The 26,682-nt window shown below is 41.6% G+C and overlaps 1 protein-coding gene across 3 annotated transcripts in view; it reads right to left on the bottom strand.

The window, feature by feature from the left end:
* Positions 1 to 26,682, bottom strand: part of USP13 (ubiquitin specific peptidase 13) — a 122,694-nt gene that overhangs the window by 21,899 nt on the left and 74,113 nt on the right. For all 3 annotated transcript variants that reach the window (XM_082624885.1, XM_082624884.1, XM_082624886.1), the window contains exons 11-19: positions 25,812 to 25,937; positions 24,561 to 24,714; positions 22,436 to 22,610; positions 16,689 to 16,777; positions 13,934 to 14,056; positions 12,554 to 12,580; positions 9,272 to 9,415; positions 7,075 to 7,229; positions 5,387 to 5,540 (exon numbers count right to left, since the gene is read on the bottom strand). In XM_082624885.1, the coding sequence (XP_082481011.1) occupies positions 5,387 to 5,540; positions 7,075 to 7,229; positions 9,272 to 9,415; positions 12,554 to 12,580; positions 13,934 to 14,056; positions 16,689 to 16,777; positions 22,436 to 22,610; positions 24,561 to 24,714; positions 25,812 to 25,937 (1,147 nt within the window). The remainder of the gene's footprint in view (positions 1 to 5,386; positions 5,541 to 7,074; positions 7,230 to 9,271; positions 9,416 to 12,553; positions 12,581 to 13,933; positions 14,057 to 16,688; positions 16,778 to 22,435; positions 22,611 to 24,560; positions 24,715 to 25,811; positions 25,938 to 26,682) is intronic.

Below are 26,682 nucleotides of genomic sequence, written 5' to 3' on the forward strand. Positions count from 1 at the left end.
CCTCAAAATCAGCCGGACCTGAATTACAAGGTGGTCCTACCATAAGCAATTCAGTAAACTTGTCAGCTACCACTTTCTCATCCGAATACCTTGCTGTAAGGAGCCAGGGAAAAGCGGTAGAGGAAATGCCTGGCACTTAGTAGACATTCAATAAAGGACAGCTACTTTTTCACCAAGTGTTAATAGCACAAATCCTTTTAATCAAAGTAGATAACATTTAAATGAAAGAGTTTCATGCAATGACATTACTTCCTCATTCAAAAAGATGGCAATAGTAATTACATATTCCCTAAAGGAAGAATCTGATACAAGTGCTTCTTTAATCCCAGTCACTGTTTTTCCAATTCAAACACCTACCTTGTCATTATTTTCAGCATTAACCTTGTGGAGTGATGTCCCAGCGGCCACGATCCTCCATTTTAAAGTAAGAGTAACCTAATCTTGCTGCTTAAAATGGTGGTTCTCAAATTTAAGCTGAATTAGAACCACCTGGAGGGTCTGTTAAACCACACCTCGCTCAGCCCGCCCCTGGAGGGCCTAATTCAGTAGGCCTGGGTGAGGTCCAAGAATCTGCATCTCCAGCAAGTTCTCAGGTGACGCTGATTCTCACGGTCTAGGCCCACACTCAAACCAGTGCTTTGGAGAGACCAACCCTTCCCTTCTCGGCTCAGACATGACAACAGGGGAGGGTACACGACAGACTCTCACATTCCCAGAACATCTGCTGAGAACTCTGGGACACGACTCTTTCTGCTGGAAAGATACAGTAGTAGGAGGCACTGGCAGCCATCTTGTGGCCATGAGGGAGAGCCTGTCTGAGACTGGAACCAACCCCAGAGGCAAGAGATACACTCATATAAAAGGGCTTGAGTCCTGGAGTCAAGGGCATGCCCAGAGTCAAGTCTTCCTGGGACTTCCCAGCTTTTATATTACAAGACACCCTTTTTTGCTTAGACAAGTTTGGCTTACAAAAGAACCCTGAAAACCCTGTTGTTGGTTTTACTTGGTTTGTCTGTTTTGGCTCTCCATTTTGCTCCTAAATAGAAATCACCTAAACCTTTAAATTGTCCTCATTACCCCCAAGTCAAATGTCCAAGCCAATTCACCAACCACAATAAAGGTAAAAAACAATGTTTTGGGAATGCAAACAACTCACCTACACAGAATACACATCTCCCGGAGTGGAACCTATGAATTTAATGTAATTCTAATCAAATCCCTGGAGAATGGCCAATTACAAGACCAGGAACTTTCCAAAATTCAGTAGGAACAATTGAGAAAATATAATGGGGAAAAATGTTATTCATAAGTAACACAGAAAATGTAAGAGAACTGAAAACTGAGAACTAAACCAAAAAGGCAGAAGATGTTTATAAAGAAAACCGTATAGCTCTGCAGGGGTGGGAGAAGGGGGATACGAAGCAAAGGAAAAGGGTAACGTGTTTCTGGCCAGAAAAACTCAATATTGTAAAGCTACGGGGTATTCCCAAACTAATTTACAGTATTTGAAACTCTCATACAAATCAATAAAAAAAATCTAAAAACCTCAATAAAAATGGGAAAATGGGCAAAGGAAATGAGGAAGCAGTTAACACAAGAAAAACAACACAACACATGAAGAGTGCTCGGCCAACAGCACTGTTGGGAAGGACAGGGAACAGGAGCACAGGGCTGTGTTTTGGGAGGGGAAGGGGGTGGGGAGGTTGGTGATGGGATCATCTGTATTCACATCTCAAAAATATGCAGTTTTGGGCTTCCTTGGTGGCACAGTGGTTGAGAGTCCGCCTGCCGATGCAGGGGACATGGGTTCGTGTCCTGGTCCGGGAAGATCCCACATGCCGCGGAGCGGCTGGGCTCGTGAGCCATGGCCGCTGAGCCTGCGCGTCCGGAGCCTGTGCTCCGCAACGGGAGAGGCCACAGCAGTGAGAGGCCCGCGTACCGCAAAAAAAAACCCCAAAAAAACAAAAAAAACCCGCAGTTTTGACCCCAATACTTCACTTCCAGAAACTTACCCTAAAGAAATAATAAGGGAGAGCTCAAGAATGTTCATTACAGCATTATTTTTAATAGAGAAAAAAGGAAGGGAGGGGGTGGAGGAGGGAAGAAATGAAAGAAACTGAAAAGCTGAACAAATGTTTGTTACCTGGATAGAGATTGAAAGAGGCATTTGTTGTACTTCTGTGAACTGCATTCATCCTTTAAGAAATGTGTTATTTAAAAATCACTGCCATCACCTTCCGAATGTGCAAATAACCCCATTATTTAAAACTCTTTCTGAAATCATCTTTTATTTAAACAACTAGTCTAAGATTAGGTATATATATTATGATACAATGGAATATTAATATATGTTCAATGACCTAGATTTACATAATGTACACCACAGTTACGGAAAGAGCAGGCTATAAAATAGCACGTATAGTGTAAAGTAGATACGCCACAAGGATATCTTGTACAGAATAGGGAAATATAGTCATTATTTTATAATAACTATAAGTGGAGTGTCAGCTATAAAAATACTGAATCACTATGTTGTACACCTGAAACTAATATAATATTGTAAATCAACTATACTTCAAATTTTTTAAATAGCATGTATAGAATAGAATGCTATATTCTTATATACATTTTTATATTCATTTTTATATATTTGAAAAGAAAGGTCTGAAGAATATACACAAAACATTTAACAGTGACTGGGTTATGACTGGGAAGCAGGATTGTAATTTTTGTTTTCCTCTTTTCCTATATCTGTATTTTCTCCAGTTGCTAAAATTATTATACATCCTTTTAATTATAAGAAAAAGAAAACATAAATATTAATTTTTGTAAAAGGAAAAAAAGTGACATATGAGTTCAGGTGCTAATGCAGCAAAGTACAAGAAATCATCTTTTCCCTTTCCTGTGAAAGGGAACAGAATAGAATGCAACAGTACACTGCTAATTCCTCCAAATGGTACTTAGTGGAGGTGATTAAAAAAACTATCCCTGTGACCACTACCACCTGGCATTCATTTAATTCTTCATTCAATCATTCACTTGCTGATTACCTCCCATGGGCTAGACACACTGCTGGAAAAGTTACTTTAAAAACATCTGTTCTTCTATAAAATCCAGTGCAGAATGCATTTGGTGAGTTAGGGTGGTTTATGCTTTTTTCATAATTAAATTTTTCACCTCCTACTGCCCTTAGATTCTGCAAATCCCATATGTGATTTCTCATAGTGCATCACTGTCTCCTTCCCCACCCTCACCCATAAGTGCCGAAATTTGGGAACGATGAGGAGTAAAGCCATAGAGTTTGGCCCAGAGTGCCTTTAAATTCAAGGGTGCTCAAAAACATCATCATGACATCCTATTCAAGGGTGCAACTCAAAAACCAGGAATATGTGCAGGTCACTCGGAGTTCAGTAAGCCCGAGGAGAAGATGTGGCTGTTCTGTATAATTAATGACCATCTCTGAGAGAATGGTTTGTCCCTCCAAGCTCCATCAGAAGACAGGAAACCCTAATGATCAGACTCTCCTTCCCTCTGCAGCCAAATACCTTGGCAGCTTTACAGCGGCCCCATCTTGTGGTTTATTCTTTCTGCAAGAACTCACCTGCCCTAAAGAAGAGTCCATTACTGAAAATCAAGGAAGGAGTGAACCAATGGACATGTAACACATAATAAATCCTGCTCGTGAATTATTGAATAATGCTGGACCATAACAGCTTTTAATGTTTCAAGCAAGCGAATGATTTCCGAAAAGTAATACAAGACCCTTTAGATGAATGTGGAAGTCGGGAGAACTACAGCTCATCCTTTTCTAGTCTAGTTGGATTAAAACAACTTCAGTGAGGAAATTCCTATTTTATATAAAAGAAGAAGAAAGTTTCCCTCCCCCTCTCTGTCTCTAGAGCTATATCGATACATATGTGTTAGGTCTGGTAAGACCATTCATGAGTAGAGCTACAGCCATACGATTATAGGAGCAAATGCTGTTATGGTAAATTTAATTAAATCCAATTATTATTTACTTGGTACTTTCTAGGCACTGGACACCACAAGCTTTATAAAAGTAAAATAGCCTCTGTCCTCCAAGAGCTCCCAGTCAGCTGGGAGACACAGGTATTTACCCAACTAATTTTATCTCAAGATGAATCTGATACCTCTAATAACAGAAGAACAAACACGACGTTACAGTGGCTACAGGCATGGGTTCTGCAGGTAGGCTGCTTGGGTTGGAATTCTGGTTCTACTTGTCACCAGCACAGTGACCTTGTCAAGTTACTTTGCCTTCTCTGCCTCAGTTTCTTCATCTGTGGCATGGAGATAATAACGGTACCTACCTCATAGGGTTACTGTGAAGAAGAAACGTGACACAAGTGGAAGGATTATTAATATTGGTATAATTACTACCAGCATGTGAGGCAGAGAGGGACCAATTATGACAAGAACCTGGGAAAGTGGTCCAGAGAAATGGAATCTGTGGCCAAGTTCTGAATATCGATGAGGATTTTAGTGTGTCGTGATGGGAAAGAAGGGGCAATTCGCAGCTAAGGGTTAGCCTGGACGAAGGCCTGGAAGTAGGGGGAAGGCGGTTGAGGACGGATGAGCAGGCTGGTGGTGTGGTACGAGAGCAGGCACGTGAGCTGTAGGTCTGGGGCTGCAGAGGAGATAACACTGAGAGCCAAGCAGGCTGGGACCCAACCGCAGGAGCTGAGGGCCGCCGGACTCCGACCCCTTAGGCAAGCACAGCCCGAGAAGAAGGGTATCACAGTGCTGACTTTGAATTCTGGCTCCACCTCTGAAGAGCTATGTGACCTTGGGCAAGGTTACCTAATCTTTCCATGCCTCTGTTTTCTCACCTATAAAATGGGTGTGGTGAGGATTAAATGATTGCCTAGGTAAAGTGCTTAGAGCCCTAGTCGGCACAGAGTGACATATGTTACGTGTTTGCTGATGGAAGGCTCCCCATGGGCCTAGGGCACCTCTTCCTGCCATCCTGACAGCCCTTCAGAAAATGATCATGAGCAACGACAGGGTCAAGGTCATAAGACTGCTTTTCAACTCTTCAAAAATATCACCACGAAAATAAATGCTGTCTTTTGGACAAAAACGTTCATGGTCCACGATGAAATTTCACCTCAGATGATAGACAAAGTCAGAGCTGGCACTAAACTGAGGCACACACACTACCAGGTGACAGGACGGAGTCTGCCCAAGACTTCCTCAGATCACCCTGGCCTATGCGAAGTGGCCAAGTGCACCATTTATGAGAAGCTGGGATCTGTGCTAACTTTTAAATGATGGCAAAGGTTTTAATATTCGGGAGTGGGGGGGAAGGGCACGAACCGAATGTACAATCATGACTGCTCAGACAACCCCTAAGTCAAGAACTTACTTCCAGATCCATCCTTGACTCTAGGTCCTTCAGGCTTGGCTTCAGAAATAATGTTCGCATTGGCGTTATTCTCCATCTCGATCACAAAGTCACTGTCCTCCTCAAACTCAGGGTGGCTAAAGATCCAATCCAGTGCTCTTTCCAGGTTACTATTCTAATAAAACAAAACATTTTTACAATGTATGCAGTCCCGGGGCCTCATTATATCCTGACCATTTGAACCAGGATGTCAAGCAGATAGGACAGGAGGCTTGAATTCATTAGTCCTAAGTGCCTCTGAGTAAGCTCTGACTCTGCATATGAAACACACTTTCCGTGGTCATTCTGTAAGTCTCCCAACTGAAGTCTGTAACTGGATTCACTGGTAAACAGCTCACAGCAGCAGGTCAGCTCTGCAAAGCCCGTATCAGTCTTAGCTCAGCATTTCTGTGGGCTGATGCTTATAATGATGGGAGGCAAAATGCCAAAGAGAAAGGCATCTGTTTCAGTGCAGCCTTTTCCAAAGCCACACTAACCGCACACGCTATCTTCTCTACCAACTGTATTTTGTGCAGATAACCATGCAGGGTAGAGGGAAGCCAACATGAGTACTGTGTCAGAGCTCCTCCCCTAAATGTTGGCAAAGTGGTTGAATTGCAGTAGAGACAAGATTGATGCCTTGATTAATGATGACAACACTGGTTAGTTAAGTTATATTGTTTTAAACTGAACTCCATGTAATTCAAATCAATGGATCATAAAAACATTTCTGTCTTCTCCCTTTGTGGTATCACTTGCTGAGTTAAAGAATTTGTTTAGATGTAGTTAGAATCTCCAATTAAACAGTCAGGCAAGTAAAGTAATTGGGGCATAAGCAAGTACCCCGCATACAACAAACTCTGGTTGAGACATTTCAAGCATTTTAAAGGGAAACAGATTTTTCCAGCTACACTGCCCGGAGCCAGGAGAGAGCCGCTGTGACCTCAGCAAGGGACCTCAGCAGGCAACCAGTCAGGATAAGCAAGAAGGAATTAGGAGCAGATATTCACTCAAAAATGGATTATGGTGTGAAAAAAAAAGTACTTTCCTCCCTCAATACTAAACAGATATCTGCACCGCAAAAGGAAAGGTTCCGTCTACCCTCCCGTTTCCTGGTCCCTCTTTCCTGATAATATCAGGACTTCACAAATACCTGAAAAGCCTTCTTTCTCTGTAGAGAGAAACAAAAGCAGAGAATTCCAAGGAGACTTCTCTATGAGGACTTTTGAGAGACATTGCTCCAAGGTCTTGGTATCAGAAAAGCACAATTTCTCCAAAAGAACTGCCTTATTGAACACAGAATCTCAAGCATCCCTCTTTGCTCTAAGGCCACAAGCAAGCTCCAAGTCAAGTCTCTGACCTCATGCTAATAAACATCAAGATGATACAGAGTTTCTTTCAGTTGGGTCAACTTGCCCCCAGTGTATTATCTCCCTCCTTCTTAAAATATCTCCTTATTCTTAAAATCTCTGTATGATTCTCTCAATCATTTATTTTAGCTTTACATATACTACACACGAATAAATCTTTGTGGGGCATGGTGGGGTATAGCATGAGACAGACATGATTCAAAATGATCAAAGGACATTGGAAAGTTTCAGTTGTTACTGACAAAACACAAACTACCTCCAACAAGAAGAAGGTGTTCACATACCATCTCCCAGGCTTACCGTTGCTCGTAGCGCCTGAAGAGCCTGATTTCGATGGAATCCCATGGAGGTAATGAGAGCTACAGTTTCCTCCGGAGGTTGGTTATCCAGTCCAGCAGAGGCTCCAGCAGAAGCTGCTCCTCCATAACCCGGCATGGTCAGCGGCTCGGCAAAATCTGGGGAAAATAATCACACTCAGGCCCTTTTCTTTTTTGGGGGGGTCTTGAAATAAACAACATTTTAGAGCTAAGAAGAAAAAATACCTAAAGTTAAAATAATCAAGACAGTCTGGTACTGGCATAAGGATAAACATATAGATCAACAGACCAATCAAATAGAATTGAGAGTTCAGATATAAACCCGCATACCTATGGTCAACTGATTTTCAACAAGGCTACCGAGACCATTCAAAGGGGAAAGGACAGTCTTTTCAACAAATAGTACTGGGACAACTACATATCCACATGCAAAAAAATAAAGTTGGACCCCTACCTTATACCATATGTAAAAATTAACCCCAAATGGATCATTGGCCTAAATGTCAGAGCTAAAACTACAGAACTCTTAGAAGAAAGCATATGAGAAAATCTCTGTGACCTTGGGTTAGGCAATGGTTTCTTAGGTACATCAAAAGTACAAGTGACAAAAGAAAAAAACAAATTGGACTTCATCAAAATTAAAAACTTTTGTGCTTCAAAGGACACCATCAAGAAAGTGAAAAGACAACCCACACAATGGGAGAAAATATTTGCAAATCATATATCTGATAAGGTACCTGTATCCAGAGCTCTTAGAATTCAACAATACAAATAACCTCATTAAAAATGGGCAAAGGGGGCTTCCCTGGTGGCGCAGTGGTTGAGGGTCCACCTGCTGATGCAGGGGACGTGGGTTCGTGCCCCGGTCTGGGAAGATCCCACGTGCCGCGGAGTGGCTGGGCCCGTGGGCCGTGGCCGCTGAGCCTGCGCGTCCGGAGCCTGTGCTCCGCGGCAGGAGAGGCCACAGCAGTGAGAGGCCCACGTACCGCAAAAAAAAAAAAAAAAAAAAAAAAAAAAGGGCAAAGGATTTGAAGAGACATTTCTTCAAAGATACATAAATGGCCAATAAGCATATGAAAAGATGTTCATCATTAGTCATTAGGGAAATGCAAATCAAAACGACAATGAGATACCACTTCTCATCCAATGGATTGGGTATAATAAAAACAATAACAACGAGGGTTGGTGAGGATGTGGAGAAACTGGAACCCTCATACATTGCTGACGGGAATGTTGTACAGCCACTGTTGAAAACAATTTGGTGGTTTCTAAGAAAGTCAAATGTGGAGTTACTATATGACACAGCAATTCCACTCAAAAGAAATGAAAACATGTCCACATAAAAATTTGTACACAAAATGTTTATAGCAGCATTATTCATAATAGCCAAAAAGTGGAAACAACCCAAATGTCTACCAACTGATGAAAGGATAAATAAAATATAGTACGTCCATACAACAGACTATTATTCAGCCATAAAAAGGAATGGAGTAGCAATACATGCCACAACACAGATGAACCTTGAAAGCATTATGCTAAGCAATAGAAGCCAAAATCAAAAGATCTCATATTGTATGATTACATTTATATGAAACATCCAAAATAGGCAAATCCACAGAGCCGGAAAGTAGACTCGTGATTGTCGGGGGCTGGAGAGAGCAGGGGAAATGCGAAAGGGACTGCTATTGTGTACAGAATTTCTTTTTGGAAATTAACTGGTGATGGTGGCACAATTCTGCGAATCTACTAAAAAAAACACTGAAATGTACACTTTAAATGAGGAAATTATATGGTATGTGAATCACAGCTTAATAAAGTGGATAAAAGTAAAAGCTAACTAAACAGCCCCTATTTCTTCATGCACATTTTTCTATCTCAAGTCCTCCTCATCTCTTAGCTAGAAGTTTATCCCATATCTTTCCAATGGTCTTTTCGCTACTGAATTATACAATTTAAAAGGGTGAATTAATCTCAACAAAGCTATTATTTAAAAAAGGAGGAAAGACAAAGATTGTGACTTTGCTACATGGGCAAAATAACCATCCCCCAGCCTCATGCAGCAGATTATGAGCTCAAAGGTCATTTTCTGGGACACATCCAGAGGACACAGTAGGACCAAGGCTTAACATCACTGAGGATCACATCAGATTCCAAAGCCATCCCATTTTCTGACCACCTACCTGGCTCTTCCATGTGAACAATGATCCAGTTGAAGGCCACTTCGGCTCCCATATTTCCAGTAAAATACACAGCCTTCCGACATGCTTCCAGAGGGAAACCCATCTCAGCCAGCTGCATCACCGATGACTCATCGATGTCTGATGCTACAGAGCACACAGGATATTCTGGTGTCAAAAAGTCAACCCTATTTCTTCTCGTCTTAGCTTCTCTTCGCCCCTTATCCACATGCTACCCAAAGAACGGGCTATTTTGTTTAATATGTACATGGTGGTTTAACTGTGTTTTGTTTTAAGCCATCCAAATATTAAGCTATTTGAGTTGAGTTTTAATCTTTTTTTTTTAAGTTTTAATCTTTGACCTAAATAGGAACCATGGTAATTACCTGAACAATCCAAGCACTGAAAAACAACTCTCTAATTTCCTATGGGGAGATCTAGTGTATTCCCAGAACCATTTCAGTCTCTTACATCACTCTCAAGACCACTACAGCAGCCTCTCCTATGGACTGCTGAAATCTGAAGAGAAAAGCATTATCTACAGGCCAAAAAGCCTATTCCTTAAATCTCACAGAAGGTTATAGCAGGCCTTTAGATATATTAGCAATCAAAGAATGTAATCAGCTCTGAGAAATGGAGAGCCCAATGTTATGATAGAAAGAAAGAAAGTGTTTGTTAATTGTATACATTTAAGATATTAAAAAAGATTGCTTTACAAACCTAACTTCAGTTTAGACACATATTTTGCTTTCTTTTCACAATAATATATAAATATTGGTAGAGAGATGTGTGTTTATCCATACACAGACATAAATATAGATTTGTATGTGTATGCACACATACACATGCTTGTATGCATATGTATACTTGTACATGGGTGTGTATGTATGTCCGTGTGTGTGTACACATACACACCTACAAAGTTCTCTCAAATTATACCAAAGGTGGGGAGGGAACAGGAGCACAAAACATACCCCTTATGTTTTCCATGTCCTGAGGTCTGTAATCTACTGAAAACTCTGCCAAAGACAGCAATCAGTAGAAGAACTGAAGAACAGAGACATCTGTTCTACAAAAATTGTACTGAAAATGTATTTACCAAAGTTCTCTCTCAAGAGGATATACAAAACATCTTATCAAGATAAAATTTTAAGAAAGCAATGATGTAGGACAACAGTGATTCCCCAACTGTGTTCTAGAGAATCCTAGTGTTCTAAGAGAGATGTAATTACTGAACCACAAAACAAGGGACTTCCATGGTCAAATAAGTTTTTTAAACCTGCATTCTCAATTCTCTCTAGAAATTCAGTGTGCATTAATGTAGTGAAAATTCTAAAGTCCTATAATAAAGACTCCTGCAGTAGGTTGGGATTAACACATACACACTACTATATATAAAACAGATAACCAACAAGGACCTACTGTATAACACAGGGAACTATACTCAATATTTTACAGTAGCCTATAAAAGAATCTAAAAAAAGAATAGATATATAAATGTATAACTGAATCACTGTGCTATACACCTGAAACTAACACACTGTAAATCAACTATACTTTAGTCAAATAAAATATTAAAAGTATTTTAAAATTTTAGTAACAACAAAAAAGACTCCTGTGAAACTTTCTACAGAATACTTTTCAACACCTTGTAAAAGACCCTGTTCCCTAGAATGCAGTTAAAGTAATACAGCTTAATAAATGTATGCATGTATATAATAGCATATTAAATTGAAAATGTATAATTCCATTTTAGGGAAAATACAATGAGCCAGGCACAGGCAAAGAACAGTAGACGGACAGATGCCAAATGTTAATAGTGATTATAGATGAAACCAGAGATGACTGTTTTCACCAATCCATAATTTCTACATATCTTTTCACTTTGGAATAAAAAAATAATCAAAGTTATTCCTTTTAAATATCTGAGACAGGTAGGATATAAATGTAAATTAACCCAAGATAATACTGTTTTCTCCTGCTGAACATAGGTTATTGCTAATAAGACAGCAGGCTTAGATCAGGAGGGAAATGGAAAATGGCTGAATGCTCACTGTCAGACAGGCTCTGACACAGTTCCAACCACCCATCACCTCCCCTGGGGCAAGATCCTGGAGGCTGGCTCTCTGCAGGGTCAGGGGCATCGAAACTCCTCACATTCCAGAAAAGGTCGAGTGACATGAAAAGCATGCTTGAGGCCTAGCCCTGGCTCTGGTCCTAGCTCTTAGGTCTCTGAACTTTCCTAGGTCTCAGTTTTATCCTCTATAAAAGGTCACCTACTCTGCCCTTCTTACCGTGACATTCAAACAAGAATCTGGGCTTTGTATTAATAGCACAGTTAAATACAGTTGGAAGAATTTATGGAGTAATAAACTCAACATTACTCATGGTAACCATTCAAAAATATTGTTATCATTACAATCAGATTATTTACAGAGGCAATCATTCGCCCATGACGCTCGCTGACCCTAACAGCCTTTCCCAGCAATCAGCAAATCAAAATTGACCCAAGAAAGGAAATAGGGAGGTCTAAGCCATGTGATCAATCATGTAAAGCGTTTGCAAAGTAAAACACTTGAACTTCTAAATTAACAACAGTGTCTCCAGAAAGGCTTTGCAGACAAAAAGATTCAGAGTATTTTGTGTTACACACTCCTCCTTCCTGCTAATTAATATCTAAATATTCACTATAAATAGTTTATTTTTTTCACGTTCTTTAGAAAATCAAGAGTATCAACTCTCACAGGATTAAAGAACTAAACGACTACAAAATTGACAAACAATCCGACGGAACTAACACCCTTAAGAGTATTAATTAATACTACCATGTCCTGTCAGTGGTGTACCTTCATTATGTGTCCAGAAGCAGGAGTGGAAAAAGTGACAGGCCACCGTGCCATCACTGCAGAAGGAGGCCTACTCGTGGCCAAAGAGGGAAGAAATGGCGTCATTATCCCCCGTTCACACACGAGGAAACTGAGGCTCAGAGAAGTTAAGTTAATGATTCTAGATCACACAGTCACAAATGGCAGAGCCGAGATCCCAGCTCAGGGCTGCTTCGCTCTCACCCTAATGTTCACTCTCCTGAACCACAGGGCCACCTAATCACCATGTCACTGGTTTAGATTCGCTACTACCTCAACTTGCAGACCGAGGACTGTGCCCACCCGGAAAAACTGCACACACACCGGTACAGAACAATGCCCCTTTACTGAATCCCACAGATAAATGAGTTAGACCGGTAACAACGGTAGGACACTGAGAAAAAACATAAAAGATACATACGGTCTATCAACTGGTTCATCAGGCGATCTGGAAATTAAAGGAGAGGGAGGGAAGTGAGACCAAACCATGGCAAAGTGTCCTGGAGAAAGAAAAAGAGTTCATCCGGGGCACTTGCTCACCAGTCCCCCCTTGAGATCCCACACTGTTGTCAGCCCCTCCGTCCCCCCATCAGACCACCCCAGCCTGCACGACATAAAGTCATTCCAGGAAGGAGGGAGAATACCAGGTTTCAGGCATTTAGAGCAGATAAACAGGACGCTCTGCTTATCATCTTATTGAACTAAATAATTTCTCTCCCTGTACTTCTAAGAACTCTGTATAATTACAAACCAAGGACTCTGTTACTGAACATGAGAGAAAGCAGGAGCAATGCTAATAAACCATCTTGTATTTCTCTGACACTCAAGACTGATCTCTTCTTTCTAGAACCTCTTTAATGAACCACCTGTACCCCACATAACCCAGGCTGCCCCACCTACAGGCCCCTTCCCTGCTCTGTCCTCTGTAATTTAGAGAATAATGTAACACAGGTGCCGATTTTGAATCCTAGCTTGCTCCTCCTGGATTCACCTTACCCCAGCATGGTCACCAATAATATACTCTGCTCAGCTGATGGAAATCCTGTGGTGGCAGGGCCCCGAGCCATCTGGCACTATTAGCTAATGCACCTAATTAACTCATTAGGAAGGTGAACAGTAAACAGGTGGGCAAGCAAAGCCAGAATGAAAGTGATTTCACCAGAATAACTGAGCTAATTATGAAACCAAGATTTCTCCACGCTGCTTTTGGACTCACAAAGGCAATCATTTTTTGCATGTCCTTTTCCCTTTAAAAGTTAAGTATTTTGAACAAGGACTACTTTAAGGTTCAGAGAGTAAGAGAAACTCAAACCGCTCCCTTGCTATGAAGCAGTGACAAAGATTGGGAGGTGAGACATGGGTAAGATTTTTAAAACCAACACACGTGGTTGAATTTCCCTTTTCGGTTCTCTAAAGGTACTCCAAGAAGGACACAGCTCCCCCAGACGAAGAGTCCACTGAAAACACACCCCTTCTCTTCCCCACAGGCCCATTAGGGGAAAGAGGGAGGTGGGGAGGGAGGCAAAGTCCGAGGCAACATAACCTAAAAACTTTCTGGAGCTTTGCTGCCCTCTGCTGCCAGTGATTTCCACGGGCCCGTTTCGACCACTCACGATGGGTCTCTGTGCCCCTTCCCATGACTACTGTAAGCTTACAGTTGCAGCCAGGCTTCACTTGTGTGTCCACAGTGGGTTACAACACAGGAAGGCACCAAGGGACAATGGAGTGGTGGAAGAAAAGGGACTATGCCAGCAGAGGAGAGGGGAGGGGTCGAGAAGGTCCTCCTGGCAGAAGATGGTACCTTTTGAGTCATCAGGAATAACTACGGGGGGGCTGATGTCCGGAAGTTCCTCCTCTCCTGGCTGTAACCCCCTGGCTCGGAGATGGTTGATATCAAGTAGGTCTGGCATATCAATAGAAACATCTGCAAAACGAGAGAGATTATATTCACTGGGCTCTCCAAATACCCACAATCACCTCCTAAATCCAACACCATTAACTCTAGGCACAAGTGTCTAGGCAGAGCCAGGGGATGCTTTACAGTTCCCTGGAGTAAATCACGGGACCAGCAGACTCATTGAGACTGATAAGATTTTAACGCAGAGTCAGGGGAAACACAGAGGCAGGGTTTCACACTGAACAAGAACAAACGAGGGAAACCAGAGGTTGAAAACTGGGAGCCCGTAGAACACTTGTAGACACTTTCTGCTTGATGTTTTTAAAATGTTGGCAACAAATTCCAATTTTTAAATTGGAAAATGTAATTCAGAAGTCCAGATTCCCAACTCATTTTGAAAAACAAACACCTGCAGCAGAGTCTCACGCGGCAACAACCGCCTAGGGCTGATCTTTAGCTCCCACTCTAGGGCACCGTGTACCCTCCGTGCCCGTCCGTCACAGACTCACCACTCCCACGACCCTGAGCATCATATCTGTGCTATTCTGATTCTTATGGCAGAGACATGTTTTCCTAATCCATGTCTTCATGCAAAATGGGAATTTGGGAATACCCGAGAAAGACCAGGACTGCTATCGCTACCTGTTTCTTACACCCAGCCTACTTCTTTCATTTACAGTATCACCCTGTCCTTATTAGGCATCTGAGTTTGCAACCTGTAGTTTATGCCTTTTCTCAGATCATGATGGGTACTGTGATTATTCTACCTAAGGTAATAAAGAATGAAGCTTTAAAGAAATTAATTGAACCTCAAGTGTATTCGTCTTGAGGAACATTTTTTTTTAACTTCTCAGCCCAGTTGTCATTGTGTTGACTTACTCAGATACAAAATGTATCAGAGTCTAAGAACCTGTTGAGGTTTATAACTGCACACATTCAGATATGGTCATAGTGGAAAATGGGTTCAAATGCTGGCGGAGGACATGTCTCTCAGGCTAGCAAACAGAACCTGAAAATACTATCCTCAAAACCAATTATGATGCTAGGTATGTAAATCCTATTTTAAAACAACCACCCAGGGCGGGCTTCCCTGGTGGCGCAGTGGTTGAGAGTCTGCCTGCCGATGCAGGGGACACGGGTTCGTGACCAGGACCGGACCAGGAGGATCCCACAGGCCGCGGAGCGGCTGGGCCCGTGAGCCATGGCCGCTGAGCCTGCGCGTCCGGAGCCTGTGCTCCGCAACGGGAGAGGCCACAACAGTGAGAGGCCCGTGTACCGCAAAAAAAAATAAAAAAATAAAAATAAAAAATAAAACAACCACCCAAAGAAAAGGCTTAGTTAAAAAAAATTTAAATCTCAGCAGACAGCAAAATCAAACACAATGTCTGACCAACAAAATCAATACAATTGTTCCTTAACAGAAAATTTCAGGTTCATTAAAGAAAGCTTTGAGGCTGCTTTAATTTCAGCAAGACTGTGAAATCTGAGTTTTTATCCTCTACTGATATTCGAAGGACAAAGAAAAATAAGAAAACTGTTTCCAAAGCAGTTCAAAGTCTTTAGAAGTCAGTTTTCTCTCTCAGGTCCAAGGAGGAAAGGCTGAGTGACAAGCAGCCTGCCCTCTGCCCTCCTCCCTGCCCACAAAATTATTCCACCAGGAAGAGCAGGATAAGCTACAGTCTCACACGCTGCATAATGCCGCGTGGAAACAAGTGCTATGCAAACTGTTAGTGCCAGAGGTTTCTGGGAAATCACTCCCTCGACTTTACATTCTTTTTACTTACCACCTTCAGATGAGCAGATGAGTGCTTAATTAACCAGCATAGGGATTAATTGTTGTTTTTTAAGTGCTCAAAAACATAAAAACTTTAAAAGACTGGCAAACAGTCTGAGGTACTTGCTTGAGAAATCAGAGGGTAAAACTGTACATCCTTCCACGGCCCTGAGGACAGCCTAGGAACACCTTGATATTCGATCGAGACGATGGATAAAATGTTCCTCTGCATTGTCTGGAAAGCTAACCTCTAACAATGGTCAAGGGCCCTTAAGATTAGCAAGAAGAAAGCCCATTTCAGCCAAAGTCACGTCCCTTTCTTGACTTTTTAATACAACTGACTATACTCATGTTATTATTAACAAAATGTGTATGACTTAAGCAAATGTCATAACCACACCTTCCTGCTTCAGAGGCAGAGGCGAGATGCTAAGAAGAGTCTATTTTCAATTACTTGCACCTCCAAGCGTGGTTTTTGGACCAGCAGCATCAGCATCACCTGGGAACGTATTAGAATAAAGCACCCCTGGGCTCCCCCACCCCCAGACCTGCTGAATCAGTACCTGCATTTTACCAAGATCTGTTAAAGTTTGGGAAGTATGGTTTGATAACATGAGGCTCCTGTTTTCACTCTTAGAATCTGGTCATTCCAGAACCCAGTATTAGAGGGATGGGTTAGCATGTAGCAATTTTTTTTTTTTTTTTTTTTTTTTACTGTCAGTGCTTATCATATATTCTTATCTTTCAAAAGAGAAAAGTGAGAATCATGGAAAAAGTATGAAATGAAACTGTTTCTGGCAGCCAGCCACATGGGCTCTTTCACATGCCATGTTTTTTAAATAGCTAATTTGATGTTTCAAGCAAAAGCATGCAAAAGATACCTACCAAATTTTTTGGGAACCCAGTCAAGACCAAAAGTGAACTTCTTTATCTGCACTACCAAGTATTCAGGGAATGAGGCAAAGCGAGATGTTCTGGGAAACACAAGGGGATTAGATCAATGAAACAAGGCAATAAGAATTATGAATACAGTTCACGAAGCATCAAAAGCTGTGTCTGAGGCACACCCAGCAGTTCCAGTGCCTGCGCTGAAGAGGAGGAACATGCACACACACCTGAGTGGACACACACTCACCACCTCACCGTTCATCCTGGCCTTTTCACAAGAAGAAAATGTTTAACAGAGGGCAACGTTGTCCCTGAGGATGATTTTGGGCACGTTGCAAAATTATTACTTTTACTTTGCTGTGGCATTTTATATTTCTGAAATGTGGTTTTCAACCATAAACATTTGTTTTCTTCTAAAACCCTTGCTAGAATTTAATATATGTATTTGTAGGTGTGGGTGGGCACCTGTGCATTGTTTGTGTAGGTTTGAAAAAGCTCCCCGAGCAATCCTGACACACACCAAACCTGCTCCAACTAAGAGTCTCTATCTGGTAGCACAGAGTTGCCATAAGGAGGGTTTATTGGAAATTTGGTTGAGGCTGACTATTGGAAATGCCAGGGCCTCATTAAAATACTACTGCGCCTAAAATCCATGGCCACATGGATCCTAAAGGTGTGTGTATATGTGTGTGCATATATATATATATATATATATATATATATATATATGTATTCTGGGGTATCTAAAATATCTAAATCTGGGCCTTAAATTTAAAAATTAATATATATGGTCAATGTCTTAAGTTTCATTTCAAACTTTCAAGAATGCTTAATTGCCTGAACGTGAGTTCGACAATTTTATGCACAAACTATTAAACTTATACACCAAATTCATGCCCCAGTTCCAGCTCATTCTCTCCACATTTATTATCTTGTTTATAACAACCATTTCCATTTAAGTGTCCATGTGGGTACAGTAAGTATATGGAAAAAAGAAAATCAGCTGTAGACAGATACTATAGGTACCTTTTAAAATAAAAGATTCTAGAACATGCTCCCTACAAGCTCTACTTTTCAAATCTAGTCACTGCCTTCTATGCGACATGCATCTTCCCAGAATTCAGAAAACAACGCTAATGCATTGCTGCCCCCTAGTGTACAAGAGAAGCCATGGTTCAGGGGCAGAGGACTGTCCAAAAAGTGTCAAAAGGCTTGGATGCTACTTAATTCACTCCAAATTTGACCCTTTTTGAAGCTTCATCTTCACATTTACAAAATAGATTTATTAATAATTTCTACCTTCCAGGGCTGTGCAATGTTCATGAAATGACATGAAACCACCTGGCACACAAGACTGTGCTGTGTATATCTAAGGAATCAGCATGATTATTTTGTCATGGAAGAGCTAGAATCCACGAGGCCCTGGACACTGACCTGGTTTGTCACTGATCTGTATTTTGCCCCAGGCAAGTCACTTAACCTCTCTGGATCTCAAATTCTCCATCACAAGGAGGGCAGAAGGGTACAGGCAATAATATAAAGGAGTTCTTCAAAAACCAGGAGCTGAACTATTTTAGCCTGCCTCACTCTCCAGAAACTATACATTACTTCTAATTAGGTTTTCCTATCTTCTGAGAAGCAGTAATATCAATAAATTATCATTCTTAAATATAGATGAATCCTCAGTTTCACCAAAAACCAAGAAACTCCATCTGGTATTTTCAACCACTGTAAAAATGTCCTCTCTGACCCCTTCCTCTTACCACATTCACTTAAAAACTGGAAAATATATAATAGTGAAATCAACCAAAAGTCATCAGTAAATCAATGATTTCCAAACTGTGGTTCAGGAGCCCAAAGACTCTTGCAGTTGCTCTTCAGTCAGTATCTGGGTGAGGAATCAGCCGGTAATACCATGGGGTGGGGGGCAGTGGAGGAAACTCAAGGCTGGTCGGCTGGGGGGACTGACGAGGGATAAGTTAACACATCACTTTGTTATGGGTAGCTACCAACCTAAGAGTATCAGAAAGCAGGTTAGATGGTGCCCACATTATATTTACCCTATTAGGTAAACGTTCCTTATTCATCTCTGTAACCTCTATAGGGTCTTAAGTTGAATCATACATGTAGTGACGGCTCAATATAAATGTGTTCAATCTCAAAATGAATACTTGGCATTCATTAATTAGAGGCTTGGGACATCAAGTTTGTTAAATCCAGCAAAGTTATAAATTATGCACCACTTACCCTCTTATTCCTAAAATCATTCCTGGAATTAAAATTTTTCTTGAAAAGTTATGTATTTAATAAATACCATTAGAATATAAATCATTCAAACAGGTCTAGACAGACACAGCAAATTTACCTCAAAGAATTGTTACGGGAACCGAGTTAGGACATAAAGTGCTTAGAACTTTATGTCCTAAGCGCCTGACAACAATACATTATCTATTGACAACCTATTATTATTTAAAATATAACAATTGTTCACTTATTACAATTCAGGCAGAAACATTATGAAAGCCTTAAGAAAAATATATATAAACTGTCCCTCTCCCGGAAATTGAATATTTTATTGAAAACCTGGTCGCTAAAAAAATACAATTCTATCCTTCCCACTAAATATGTTGAAAACATGATAATCAACCACAGTCAAATTGTACAATCCAAGGCAAAAAAAAAGATAAAATTAATGTAATAACAATAACAGTATATATTTACTCCGCCAGACACTGTACAAAGCATTTTATGTAGCTTATCTGTCTTAATCCTCACCTCAACCCTATAAAGAAAGTTCTATTATTATTCCCAGTTTACATATAAGGAAAGAGGCTTATGGAGGTGAGGTCACTTGGCCAAGGTCACATACCAATAAGTTCTATGCTGAGGATTCCAACGCTGCCAGTCCACCTAAAGCTTGTGCTCTGGAACCCCATACCGTGCTTTTCTCTTCGTAAATGATAAAGGTCAAGACAAAATCTCTCCCTGTTGACCCTTAATCCATGAGCTGCTTGAGGGGAGGAACTAGGTCTTGTTCAATTCATTGCCCAGAATATACTAGATGGGCAATAATATTTGCTGGGTGAATAAAATTTCCAAACACTAATATTCTTCCCAGTCACTGTCTGTTCAGGACCAATTAAGGGAAGGCTCTTTATGTCTGGTCCATACTGACCCAAGATCTACCAAGAGGACATCTTTTGCCTCTTCCTGGCCTTTCAGACTCTGGGTCTAACACAAGAAAAATTCAAGGCCCCAAATTAACATAATAAGGAGATAATGTCTATACTGCTGGCAATAAGAAAAAGAAAGAAAAAAAGATCTTTTAGGAATCCACTGAACTGGTTTCCCCAAAACTATTATTTGAAACATGATAAGGTATAATAAGGAATAAACAAGGCTATATAAAGATTATAAAGATACAAACATAAGCAAGCACGATAAGAAATATGCGGGCAGTGTGTAACACAAGGATTAAGAGTTTAAACTTTGAACTTGAATGAATTCCAAGTCTGCCACTTAGTGGCCAATTACTTCTTTTATTTCCTCGTCTGGAAATAAAATAGGGAGAATAATGCACCTACCTGGTAGCAATACTAAGAGGATTAAGTGATAACGGATGGGAAGCACTTAGCACAAAACCGGGAATAATAAATGTGCCATAATGGTAGTTGCTTTATTACCCTAAAACATTGTTTTTTCCTTTCCCACAAGACCAGTTTTCCATTATCAACAATTGTGATACATCCAGTATTAATTTTCTTTCATATGCATTTAACCGTAAGAGCATGTGTGTATGCAAAAGACAGAGAAAATTTAATATCTATTGTTAAGGATTAGAGAAAGCAGAGACCCCTCCTCAAGGATTCTAGGTTAATTATGTTAGCACTGCCTACAACTAAATATTTTGTAGCATTTGAGGAGAAAATCAAGTCAGCATGCACTATGCCTCCACTCAGGTGTAAGAAGGAATTGGGTGGTGACTTTGCCCCAGGATAGAACACAAGCTGGGAAGTGGACACAGGAGAAGAATCCAGATCTCCCAGGGATCAGAAACTGTCTCTGTGGAAAGCTAACACCTCCTAGCTCCACTTTAAAGATGGGCCTTTTCCTAGTGATGAGAAGGCTCCTTCCCTACGGTCCAGGAAGTGACATACTCTCTGGGCCTTAGGGAAGACTCGCCACCACTTCTAAGACTCGCCACCACTTTACTGAAGAGCACAAAAGGGTGACCAAGTGGACAGGCCAATGAAGATCACTCTGCAGCTCACATGTGATGCTGGGGGCTTTCTAAGCCTAGAAAGCCCCCGATCACTTCCACCCCATACAATATCAGAATTAAAGCACGAAGAGAAAAGGATGTTTGAGGAATCTTCAGCCTACTGTGAATAATTAAATTTAGGAAAACAAATCAATAAAAGTCAACACGCTGTACACAAAGTCACACAATGTTGTATATATTTCAAAAAGTTGAAAGAAAAAAAAAGTTGTTTCCACCACTAATATAATATAGTGTGTAGCCTTCTAACTGCCTAAAGATGTGTCCAATTGTAGTGAAGTGAATCTCGAACATTTAACATGCCAGCTCACCAAGTGTTATCTTCAAGGACACACACACACACACACACACACACACTCCAAAACTGAGCAGTCCTCGGATGAAAACTTACCCCACAATGATTAACGGGTAATTGAACTATTATTAATCTCATTTAGATATGAAGAAACTTTTTAAAGGAAATTATTGTAAGAAAATATGGCTTTTTTTAAGCTCTTGAAATAAATTCTTGTTTTCCCATGTTTAACACATGAAGTCGTCATCTGAAACAGAGGCATCCTGAGAGATGGCTGTCACACAGAATAAGTAATTCAGGTTTGACTGCTACTTGAAGTTGTGATAAAAAATAGCCAGCAGTAGCTCATCCATGCTTCCCTGACCTTCACATCAACAAGAGCTCAGGTATAGCCTAGAAGAAAAATGGCTGAAGAATATCTAGAAGTAGTAAGACTACCAGAGCCTAACTTTTAGACCTTCCCCCTTTTTTATGCCACTGTAAATACTCTTTCTCCAACTATATGAAGTGTGCGGGCAAAGACTTGACTGTATAAAATCAATTAAGGTGTCAAGTGGAGAAAAAAAAAATTTTTTTCAATGTACCTGACAATAAGGCTCACAATATAGAAACAGAACATCTCCTGACCACATCCTGGGCAGCTCATTGGAACAATGCTCAGGAGCCCTGATGTCCACTTTGAGATGCCCTGAGACCCCAGATCTCCAGGCAGGTACACAGCCACCAAGTTCTAAGCCAAATCTTTCATTTTGGAATCAAAAATCTATCACAGTGGAGTATAAATACTTGACTGTCATAAGTATTTTTCTAACTTCTTCATTAATATCATCTTGCCATGGATGGGGAGGGTTCTTGGCTATACCCTCAACAAAAAAAAAAAAGAAAAGAAAACGCAAATTCCCTATAAAGGATAAACTACAACCTGGCTTTAAAAAAAAAAAGCATTCCCTTGCACATGATACAGATTACAACAAGCCTGTTTTACTGGACAGGTCTCACACAAGTGAGGTCTACAGCAACTAGTGTTGTGTAAATCATAATCCCGTCTTGCCACACATGAGCAAGCAATGCAGACCCGTACAATGCCCCCCAACCCTCCCCAACCCGGTCCCCACCTCTCAAGGCCCCCTCCTTATCCTAGTGCCACCACACAAGCGCACACACACTTACTTCACACCCGCAGACTTTGCTTGTAGGGCGCTGCTCCAGAAATCATCAACGTTTTCTGGTTCAGAAAAGGCCTGAAGGCAGGCACTAAATGGTATCTTGGCACGAACCAGCTCGGGAAGGGGTCTTCTGTTTGCTTCTGCTTCCCTTCTCGTTAGTTCATAGGCGATCAGTTCATCTGAATAAAAGAGCAAATGAATGACTTTGCAATCACTTAATTTCGTGAAATAAAAAAGACCCCCTTGAACAATGAACCATCTTTGTTGAAGGTTTCTGGGGTGGGGCAGGATTGCTTACTTGCTGCCCTCCACAGAACCAGAGGAGCCTGCTGAAATCCTGTTTAGAGTGGCACTGCCAGGCTGCATCGAGCCATTCATAATTTTTTGCCTGTTCCCCTTTGAGACTGATGGGAGGGAACTGTGAACTCCAGCCCAGGTGAGAGGTTCAGACCACGCATGTGCTGTAAGTGATTCACAAACCTGGACTTTCATTTGTCCAGAGGTCAAGGCTGGTTTGATCCCAATACCACCCTCTAATCACAAAGTCTTCACACCAGAGAATTTCATACTGAAAGAAACCCGAGGGCTCACCTCTTCCCGGCCCTTCACTATGATTAGAGGTCATGGAGGGTGCAGACCAAAGAGCAGGATGAACTATAAGGACCGCAGTTATCCAAGGCACCCAGCCCATGATCCTACCCAGCACTGCCAAGACAACTTCGTGTTGGGGTTACCCGACACTGCAGAGAGCAGAGCGGCCAACCTAGAAGGTCTTTCTACACTATCCCTGTTCAAATGGTTACACACCAAGGGTAAAAGAAGTGAGTGCACCGTGAACTTCCCAAGAGTCAACAGACCTGCTCTTGGAAACTACCTGTAAGTCAAATTTTTATATAGATTTCGAATGGACCTTTCTGGGAATTTCTTTTGTTACAAAAAAAATCCCTTCTGATTTATCAGGTTTTAGACACACTGATATACCTTTGTGTTTTCTTAAACACATCTGAATATGCTTTTACAGTTCATTCCCCAGTCCAAAATCAGTTTATGATGGACTTCTATCTAGGATGCTAGCATTAGGTGTTCCCAGCAATCAATTTCCTGAGACTAAATTTTAAGTCTCCTTTCTGAAAAAAAAAAAAAGGAGATTTACCACTCATAAATTCTGAGTTAGGATCACAGAACTGAGCACAATATGTTAGTATCCCCAAGGTAGGCAAGAGACAGCAATTAAGCCTAGTGCTAAAAAGGAAACAAACCACAGACCCCCCCACACCCCTATTTCTACTTTGTATAATGAATTAGAATTAAAAAACTGGTCAAAAGCTACATGAGCTTATAGAAAATGGAAATCATTTCATCTTAAAAATCATCATAATCACCATTTTCCAATTAACACAATAAAGTGACTACATCCCAAATAAACAAACAAACAAAAAAAAGGAAAAATGCCATGCAGGGAGTTGTTAAACCTTACAAAAATGACCAGTTCACAGGAAATAAGCAATCTAGCAGATATTTCTCCTTTTTCTGCTTCTAAGACATTAATTCTAAGAAATACCATTCATCTATTCTGCTTGGGAAGAACCAGATCAGACTGACTGAAGGAACCTTCCCCTGAGGTCCCCCCACCTTCCTCCTGCTTCTAAGGTCCAGAGACCCTTCCAAGGAGCCTCGCCCCACAAAGAGACCTGCCACACTTTATCTCCCACAACAGGCATCTTACTCGGATGCCAAAGCTGGATTATTTTTAAGAGGCCTCTCTCTGCTTGAATGTCTCACATCAAAACATGCAGTTCTGATCACTCCCCTCAGACTTTCCACACAACTTGTGCATGATAATATTAAATTACAAATAATTTCCTCTAAATTAAGCTGCTTCTAAACCAACCAGTTGGTCAAATTTATAGGCACTGAAGTAGGTTCCCTCCATAAGCCCTCCACAAAAATGTCAAAAGAAAGTCACATGGGGACTGAGGAAAAGATGGAAAGAGACATGCAAACCAGACACTGTCCAGGCTGGGTCTGCTCCTGATATGACTTCGCAGAGACTGAACTGTAGTATCACTGACTTGAGGGTTTTCACGTGTGAAGAAGCACACTGCTCATTTCCCACTTTAGAACATTACCCTTGTTGGTTGCCGCCTCCATGGCCACAGGTAACTGCATCAGGTAATCCACCCTCTCCGTGTAGCGGACTTTTCGGGTCTGACAGCACTGAATACGTTCTTCCACCAAAAACCGAAAAACATCACTTGGGTTTTCTGAGCCAATGCGGTTCCTCTGAAGGTTGGATTATAACAAGTTAGTAAATCTGTGGATATTAAGCCATGAATAAAAATTAGCACAGAATCTGGTGTAGAGATCTGGTGTTACTAAACGCTCCCTCTGGGCATGCCAGTTCACCAGAGTACAGGAAAAGACTGGTAGTTACCTAAAGTCCAAAAATGGGAGATTGGTTAAATATAGTTCATCATGTGAATTAATATTATGCAGCCGTTAAAAGTCATGTCAGAGGGACTGACCTAGAAAGAATTAGAAGAAAGGAGATGTGGAAGCCCAACTAAAGAGAAAGGGAAAAAAAAAATCAAGGACTGTCCTGGAAAAATTAAGCCATGTATGATATTATATAAATGCACTAATGTAAATTATACAGAAATAAAAAAGAAATCATGCTATATTCCAGTAGGTAATGACGTAGGCAAAACGTTCACAACAGGTTAAGTGAAAAACACTGCTCACAAACCAACACGTAGAAAATGGAGAGCACCTGGAAAATGACTGGGGGGGAGGGTCAGACACCAAGATGTTAGCACTGCTTGTTTGTGGGAGCAGGTGGCACGGGAGGTTCTGATTTTCTCCTTTGTGCCTGTGTTGCCACAAGGAACACATCTGTCATCAGGAAAAAAGTAGTTATTTTTTAAGAGAGGGGAAAAAAGCCTTTAATCATGAAGTCTCAGTGGCCTTTAACAAACCACAGAATTTATTAATGTGATTCGACTCTGCTCTGAGCCGAGTGACCATCTCAGAGTGATGGCAGGAGGACACCAAGTACCACATGGGACTCTGAGGAGCTTATCACAGAGACAAAAAACAAAACAGGCAATGAAATAATGGATAAACACTCCCAGAACACGTTCAAATTAGGAGGAGAACAGGGAGTCCCACAAGCGCCCAGGAGGCCGGGCATGAGGGGCAAGTATATCAAGTGATCCGAGCAGAGAAAGGCCCAAAGACGCCGACTCTGAAGGAGCCTGGCCAGAGAGAGATTTAGGTGGGGAGTGGAGGGGCGGGGCACTCCAGCCACACCAGCAGGGACTGTACGCAGGGGTGGGCACACTTCTTACAACCCTTCTGAGCATTTCTGAAGACTGACTTACCTCTACTAGATTCACCAGGTGCAAGAAAAATTCCTGGGCATCCTGCTGTCTGTTGGAGGAGAATTCCGGGTGGCTCTTGCTCACAAAGGCCTTAAACATGCGTGGTGAGATCCCATTCTGTTGAGGCTAAAAAATAAAAATAAAACCAACTCACAATACTTTCATACACATTAGCAGCACTAAGTGGGAAGCAGAGTGGGGATTAACATTAGCCCCGATTTCAGATAAGAAAACTGAAGCCCACGTTAGCTAAATAGTGATGGTGGCCAGCATGCACTGGATGTTGATTATGTACCAGGCACTGTGCTATGAGCCTGACATGAGAACAGGATGGGGCTCTGCCTGTTGACTTCCTCTGAAGGAAGTTAAAGAAGAGGAGAGGTCTACAGCATCTCCTGTCCCCCCCGCCCATGAGGGAACAGGAGAGAAGGTAAAGGAAATGGCTCTGCAATGCCCCAGGCAACCACTGCAGAGCTGCCGGGCTCATGGAGCTCCCGGGCTCCTGGAGCTCCCAGGAGCTTGCCCTCACCTGGAGAAGCAGAAGGAGGCTGCCTGCAGCTGCCAGGATGGGAAGAGCAAGGACAACTTTGGCTGACGAGGATGTGTGACCTTCCCCGGGGGCTAAAAGGACAGCTCAGAAGGCAGCCAGGCTCCCCCAGAAAGGACACTGCATAAGATGATGGGAGGGCAGCTGAGCAGACTCAGGCAGGAGCTGGGGGGGAGGGAGGGGGTTACAGAGGTCATCGGGGAGGGCATCAGGTAAAAGGTCCCTGTGGAGGTCCCTGAGGGGACAAGCAGGGGTGGAGGGCATCTGTGAAGAACCACTAATGTGCCCCCACAAAAAGGCCGGCCATGATAGAAGACTCATGGC

Source organism: Mesoplodon mirus (genome assembly GCF_964341445.2).
Source record: "Mesoplodon mirus genome assembly, chromosome: 6".
NCBI classification, from domain to species: domain Eukaryota; kingdom Metazoa; phylum Chordata; class Mammalia; order Artiodactyla; family Ziphiidae; genus Mesoplodon; species Mesoplodon mirus.